This window comes from Plasmopara halstedii (assembly GCF_900000015.1).
Source record: "Plasmopara halstedii genome assembly, contig: Scaffold_1548, whole genome shotgun sequence".
Lineage (NCBI taxonomy): Eukaryota > Oomycota > Peronosporomycetes > Peronosporales > Peronosporaceae > Plasmopara > Plasmopara halstedii.
In genome coordinates this window covers 111612-118878 of record NW_020188460.1, presented here as the reverse complement: position 1 = coordinate 118878, position 7267 = coordinate 111612, and the positions used below count along the sequence as shown (strand labels likewise).

At 48.0% G+C, this 7267-nt stretch overlaps 4 protein-coding genes across 4 annotated transcripts; 1 reads left to right on the top strand and 3 right to left on the bottom strand.

Annotated features, from left to right (window-relative positions):
• Positions 1 to 550: 550 nt before the first annotated feature.
• On the bottom strand, positions 551 to 1723 carry PHALS_01391 (FOG: Transposon-encoded proteins with TYA, reverse transcriptase, integrase domains in various combinations; the record flags this gene model as incomplete). Its single annotated transcript, XM_024715767.1, has 3 exons — positions 551 to 990; positions 1585 to 1626; positions 1690 to 1723. The coding sequence occupies 3 exons, from the start codon at positions 1721 to 1723 to the stop codon at positions 551 to 553; spliced, it is 516 nt and encodes a 171-aa protein (XP_024581433.1).
• A 26-nt stretch (positions 1724 to 1749) lies between these two features.
• PHALS_01390 (uncharacterized protein) lies at positions 1750 to 2112 on the bottom strand (the record flags this gene model as incomplete). The annotated part of the gene is made up of 2 exons (XM_024715766.1): positions 1750 to 1821; positions 1885 to 2112. The coding sequence occupies 2 exons, from the start codon at positions 2110 to 2112 to the stop codon at positions 1750 to 1752; spliced, it is 300 nt and encodes a 99-aa protein (XP_024581432.1).
• A 905-nt stretch (positions 2113 to 3017) lies between these two features.
• Positions 3018 to 3444, bottom strand: PHALS_01389 (uncharacterized protein; the record flags this gene model as incomplete). The annotated part of the gene is made up of 2 exons (XM_024715765.1): positions 3018 to 3368; positions 3439 to 3444. The coding sequence occupies 2 exons, from the start codon at positions 3442 to 3444 to the stop codon at positions 3018 to 3020; spliced, it is 357 nt and encodes a 118-aa protein (XP_024581431.1).
• Positions 3445 to 4367: 923 nt separating this feature from the next.
• On the top strand, positions 4368 to 4604 carry PHALS_01388 (uncharacterized protein; the record flags this gene model as incomplete). Its single annotated transcript, XM_024715764.1, has 2 exons — positions 4368 to 4445; positions 4488 to 4604. The coding sequence occupies 2 exons, from the start codon at positions 4368 to 4370 to the stop codon at positions 4602 to 4604; spliced, it is 195 nt and encodes a 64-aa protein (XP_024581430.1).
• Between the last annotated feature and the right edge of the window lie 2663 nt (positions 4605 to 7267).

Genomic DNA, 7267 nt, shown 5'->3' with positions numbered 1-7267 from the left:
TAATATGCTATAACCATTCAGTTTACTATCAACCAAGTAAAGCTAAATTAAAGAATACTCAACTTGCATCCTCGATCAGTCCACTTTCACTACAATGCTAGACAAGTCGCGGTGTTGGCATGGTTTTCGTAAGAAAGTCTGCAAGCTGATCTTTGGTTGGAACATACTGAAGCTTGATGGTTCCCTTCTCAACATGATCACACACGAAATGTGCTCGAAGGTCAATGTGCTTTGCACTAGGAGTATTCCCATGGTTCACTGCGATGCTGATCGCTGACTTGTTGTCCACTCTAACTGAAGTAGCACTGTCGATCTTAACACCCATTTTGCTTAAGAGGATAGAACCTATTGGGTTTTCAATTTAAGTGCCACATATTCAGCTTCCACCGTGATAAGCGCAACTATTGCTTGCTTCTTACTCTTGGACACGACTGGCGCTCTACACCAATATCAGAACACCAGAAGTCGAATGACGTGTAGCTTGACCTCCTCCCCAATTAGTATTGCTCAAGGTCTTCAGTCCACTCGGCTGTTCACTGCTCTACACGAATCAAATTCCAATCGCTTCTAAGTGACGCAGGACCCTAATTGCAGCACGGCAATCCATTTCACGAGGATCATCCAGATACTGGGATAGTATCGACAGCGCAATACTAATGTCGGGATGTGTTGCGTTTACGATATGCAACATTGATCCAATCAATTCACGATTCTTGGTCTTAGAGTCCAAGTGAGCATGAGTATTATCAGAATATTGACGACGAATCTTGGGATTTCGGACACTGTTCGCATCTTGTCCGAATTGTTCCAGTAGTCCTAAATTGAACTGTGTTTGCCTGATCACAAGCTTTCCTTCAGTTCGGTCGTGCTTGACTTCCATCCCCAGCATGAACTTAACATCTCCAAGCCATTTAACCATGAAATGCAAGTCAAGCGCATTGTGCTCTGTTTGTAATTGCTTTTCCGTCTTTTCACCGACGAGTAAGTCATCTACATAGAGAACAACAACTATCGGAGATGCGCGGACGTTATCATCAGGATCATAGCAAACGGACAAACACGGATCTGCTCGACACTGTGAGAATCCGAGCTACACGAATGGTTTCAAACCATACTGCCGCAGCTTGTTCGAGCTTATAGAGGCTCCGTCGGAGTTGACAGACCATACCAGCGCGGGTACTTGAACTCTTTCTGGCGGTTTCATCTAAAGATCTTCGTTGACATCAACAATAAGAAAGGCGGTTTCAATGTCAAATTTGAGAATGAAAAGTTGATGATGGCAGCACACCGCTAGAAATACTCGCAAAGTGTTCATACTCGCTACAAGTGATTATGTGTGAGGATAATCGACATCATGAGTCTGCAGGTATAGAAGTGCAACAGTAACGCGTCAAATTGCCATTCTCGTCGAATTTGAGAGCAACGACTCATTTAAAGCCGATAATCTTAGCTTCTCGCGGTCGCATCAGTAGAGGATATGTATGATTTCAGACGTGTGATCGGATCCCAGCTTTTCGCTTCTGGTAAGGCACTTCCTTTGCGGATAGTGCAATTTCGTAGCTGCCTAGAAATGTGGTCGTTTACTATGGGGTTCGTTATCATCGCCACCCTTGTCAGAAGCACGACCTGGAACACCACTTTTGTCGTTGTCGTTTGCATCTAAGCCATTGGTGAGTAATGACACCCTACCTTCACTGCGCACATTGTCCGAACTCGGTAGCATTCGTGGTGGGGCGTATGAGAGCCGCTTTAGACGCTGATTACCATCACTAAGCACGAGATGATAATCATCACACAGTTGCTACGTTGCCACAATTGCACCTGGTGGATTCATACACGCGGAATTCTTGTCAGTACCATGGCAGATGGAGAAGTCACACGCACAATGAATTGCGGCGGAGTTGTCGTCGGTATAGACGGATGAGCACGTTGGCGTTCTGCGTCGGATATCGCATCCCTGGGCAGGAGTACACTTTGAAGGCGGTTAGTAGTTTCTTGACCCCCCCGTTCCGGCACCGAGATAGCTGTTCGCGTCGGAATAATCGTACTTTCCGGTCTCGGTGGGTCCACCTCCATGTCTTCTGTCCTGTCATCGCCAGTAATATCTTCCATCTCTATATCCTCTACGCTATGTTGAACTGAAAGTCCGATGATGCGTACCCCTCATCAACCTCACCTTCGATCGGTTTACTTGAAATTATTGGCAAAGATCGACATTCACGTGCGCGGATGGCACTCGCTCGTCCAGTTGAATGGTACGAGTCGTAACAAGGCGCTTAGCATCGTAGTCCTAATTTCGATTGGCTTTTATTTTCTTCAGCGTACCCTAAAACATCGGTATGCTTTTCATCCAGTTTGAACCTCTTGGCTTTGTCGACATGTACATATCCGTGCGACCCAAAAAAATATGATACTCCAGTGTAGGCTTTAATCCTGTCAACGCTTCAAATGAACTCCTGCGAAGCCGAGCGGTATCCGGAATCCTGTTGACGATATGCACAGCTGCATCATTGCTTCTCCCCATCACTGACGTTCACTATGTATCGCGTGAACGATCGAGCACGCCATCTCTGTTAGTGTTCATCCGTTCGGCGAGCCCATTTTGTTAGGGCGAATACGGTGCACTGGCCTGAAGTACAACACCTGATCGTGCGCAAAACGAATCGAATCGCTGACTCCGGTCACCGTTGTCGTTCCGAACGCACTTCAATCTTCTTCCAAACTGATGATGCACTATCTCGCAGTACTCCTTGAATCGGTCTGGTATCAATGCCATGCTCTAAATCAAACACACATGCACAAACCGTGTGAAGTCATCGATGCATGTGACCATGTCCTGGGCTCCCCCTTTCGACTTGGGCTTGATCGGTCTCATAACATCACTATGGACGATCTCGAATGCGCGTGAGGTTTTTACTACACTTCTTGATTGCCTGGCAAACGCTTCAGTCGACATTTTTCCTCATACACATCCTTCGCAGACACCTTAAATTGAGCCCTCCACGCTCTTAATACCTTCATAGTCCCTGATAATCTCGTCCATCTTGGAGGGGCTTCATTTCCAAGACAAGTGTGCTAAAGATAAGTGCTACCGTCACCACTGGCGTCTTTCGAGCTCTTGGAAAATCACATGCCGACATGAGAAATTGTAGCCACAATTTTACCATTGACTGGCTACACTGATTTTGATTTGTGAAGTCCAGTGCGATACTCTGAAAAATTATGGCGATCTCCACTTGTATTAGAATTTGTTCCACTATCCAAAAGCCATACGGTTTCCCATCAGCGATCCCACTCATAGCTGAGAATACAATCTCGTCGTGACTCTCGCTCTTCCGATAAGGGCACGACGACTTCTTGTGACCAAGCTGTTTACACAAGAAACATTTCTCTGAACCTCGCTTGACCCATCGTTGTCTCTTTGAAAATTCTCCTCACTCGCATATCTATTTGAGGCTCAACAGAACTCAGTTCTTCCCCAGTAGGGCACCCCGCGCCTACTGGGTGTTGTCGTTTCTTCGCGACAAATCAGACTAGTGAACAGCGGGACATCAGTTCGATTTACCTCGACGCGCAGGGGGACTCCAGTCCGAAGGTGACTGGGTGTCTCCACAGAAAATTACCATCGGGTGTTCAAACACTGCTCGGCAAATCGAAGCTCTGCTTCCAGCTCCTCATCATAGCTGAAATCCATCGGCTCAGGCCCGCTCGACGAGCTGCTAGAGTGTTCATTCCGACCAAGTCGTGTCGCGAATTCGGCATTCAATGCCAAATCACTGCTTCTGTGAAAAAAGACGGATGCACATGAAAGGCTTCCATTCTGGCAACGCCAGTGCAAAGTCCCTCCATAAAAACGGTCACTGTGGCCGCCTCGGGAAGAAGATCAGCTGCCATATCAGCAATGAGAGTACGCAACCCTTGACAAAGCCCATCAATTTATTTTTGCCCTGTCGAACGGCAAGGAAACGCGATCGAACGCGTTATACCTGGTAAGCGGCGTTATCAATGCTGTAGCTTCAGCTCAGTCTAGGAGGTAACGAATGCCACAGCCATCTCAACCTCTCTCACCCAAAGCAGGAAGTTCTCTCCATCGTTGCCCTTAAGGGTCTTTACTCTCACCATAAGCGGCTTGGGTCGGGGGATTCATCCGCCGCCGACGGTGGCGTAATGGATGCAGACGACGACGTCATCTGCTGTAGATGCTCTAGCAGAGCATTTCTATAGCTTGTAAACGCCTCTAGGCGCGCGCTGATTGCATTTAGAAAGTCATTCCAATCTCATTTTTTCTGAGCTGATAATAATAAAATGTTACTTACACATGAGAGACCGCAAATTGTCTTATAAGAACACTTCCAGAAATCAAATTCATGATTAAACTTGTAACGTGCCTACTTACGGATACATCAACATCAAGCTTGTTGGAAACATTATCAATTGGGCTTTATGTACGGTAGTAGAACCCACGAAGCTGATTTTGCATTTGACAGCCAGCTCCAACAGTACCTTTCAGTCTTCTCTTGGGAAATGTGTTGAGCGAGTGCCACTTGCATTTTGCAAAGAATGATGGACACAGAAACTTCGCGAGTTACCAAACTCTAGAATAGGCTCTCGAAGCAAACCACGTGGAAATGCTAGCTAAACGACTTTTTACTCAATATACTACTCGAGTTGCTGAACACCAAAGGTGTATGGGACAGAAGTCCCAAGCATGGCTCGCAGGCTGAATGTGGAGCGGAACGTAACCCACTGAGCGCTGCTCAAGTATCGGGGGAGTCGATGTATGCCATGTGTGGTATGGGCGGCCAAGGGCCGAGGTATTGAGGGCGAGGCCCCAGTGATGCATGGTGTGGGACGTAATCTACTGAGCACTGCTCACGTTTCAAAGCATTTGCTGCATGCCATGAGTGGCATGATCGGACGGGTCTGAGGCCTCTTGTGCAAGGCTCCTCAGATGCGCGTGAAGTGATACGTTATTCACAGGACGAAGAATGCGAAACTAGCAGCCCTTCGTCGGATGTTTTTAATAACATCAAGACTCCAGTGGGGCAGGGAGTGGGGTCGCTGGACGACGCTAAACGCATGTTTTCACTTGACTCGTCGAGGCGCACAACCACCGTGGAGAGGCAAAGGCGACACCTTATATTATCTGCAAGACGCAGAGCGTCGACCCTGACCAAGGGTGTGTCTACCGTAGACGATAGCGCACAGCTATCGGTGACGGCGGAGAAAGACGGCGACGTCGCCTTTGGGGCTATTCCTGAGGTGGATGCTCTTCTTGAGCTGAACAAGATGTTCTTCGAAGAGTTCGGCAGTTCATTGAAGGAAGGCGACTTAGTCGACGCGGTCATTAAACGACTGGACGAGGAGTGGTCATTATACGACCGGACGAGGAGATAAACTCGTCATCGCTCTTGAATGCAACTGTCCAGGAGGACACCAAGTGGGTGCTGAACGCGCTAAGTAGATCATCGATTCTAGAGGACCTCTCAAATCCGTTCTTTCTTTTGGTGAAAACGTCGTATCAAAGGACCCGTCATCGATCCTACCTCTGGACCGAGGTGTGCGGCATGAGATCGACCTGGTTCCGGGAATCAAATACTGCGTAACATGGCCCTGCCCAAGGAGCAGTGTGACGTCATCGACACCTTCTTCCGTGCAAAAAACGATGCAGGAATGGTGCGTGAGAGCAAGTCTACCCGATCGACACCAACGTTTTGTGTCCGGAAGACGAACAGCAAATGGCGTATCGTTCACGCTTACAATAATCTAAACACTGCCACCATTCCGGTACAGACGCCAATTCCAAGGATGATATTCTCCAGAACAACATGGTTGGCAGAAAAAGTACAGTGCACTCGGCTTGGTCGATGGGTATTACAAATTGCTCATGAGAGCGAGTGATACACCATTGACAGCGGTGGGCACTCCGAGCGGCATGCTCTGGGAGTGGCTGATGATGCCTTAAGGGCTGTCAAATGCACCAAGAACATTTAATCGTCCTGTGACGCATTTGTTCGGGTCCCAACGGGCATATGCACAGACATAATTTATCGACATCTTTGTTCGTTGTAAAAAATCACATCGTCCATTTCAGGGTGGTGCTCGAGTGCTGCGCACGAAAAAGCTGTATGCCAATGCAGACAAGTGCATCTTCGGCACCAAAGATATCCTCTTTTCAGGGTGCTTGATTGAGAAGCGTAGCCTTCGTGCGGGCCCCGCTAAGGTCAAGGCTATCGTGGAATGGCCGGTTTTAAAGGAACCAGAAGGATGGCTTGGGCTCGCCAATTACTTGCACAAGTATGGCAACAGTTATGCCGAAATGGCACAGCCAATTTTGAATCTCCTTATGAAGGATGCGGAATGATGTTGGGACAACAAGCACTGGAGGCTCTTGACGGGGTTGAATATAGTCTTCTTAATGCACCAATTTTGGCGTTGCTAGACCTCAATCGCCGTCTAAGACTTTTCGGACGTTGCCATCGGCTGTGCACTGCTGGAAGCAGACGCCGAGGGGCGAAATCAGGTGATCTAGCTCGAATTTTGCCAGCGTAACGCGAAAGACAATAACTACCCAGTCCACGACAAGTTACTTGCGATGAAGTATGCACTTGTCAAGTTCAGGGTTCACCTGCTCGGCTCAAAGCCGTTTGTGATCTACACAGATCATTCGTCACTACGTACTGCGACTCAGTCGCCTCACCTCTCGCAGAGATTGGCCAGATGCATCTCCTTCTTCGCAGAATATAACTTCAAGATGAAGTATAAGTCAGTAAAGCAGAATGCATTGGCTGATGCGCTGTCATGCAGACCGAATTACGAGCTTGCTTATGTACGTCGTCAGTGTGAAATTTGATCCGCGCCGCATCGCGGGTGATGATGTTGCGTAGCACTGCTACGGGCTTTTAGGAGCAACGAGTTTATAAAATCGGAGAAGACGTTGTCATCGAGACTGCGCGCACGGCGGCACGAATGTCCATTGAATATTGGATTGCTGTATCAGAGAGCCGACTCGATGGATACGTCAAGAATTGTGTTTTATCACGATAAGTGTTTAAAGTACCGTATCCTCTATGACGACCACGACACCACAGTCAGTGGTCGTCTCATGAAAAGGCCTACAGATCTCTGAATTGTCACTACTGTTGACCCAAGCTGTACAAATGAATGAACACATATGTGCGCACGTGTGAGATGTGAAAAATGGTGAAACACTCTCCGAATGCGTCGGCGCCGCCAGTTTATCGGAACCCTCCGGGTGTTGGCTGTC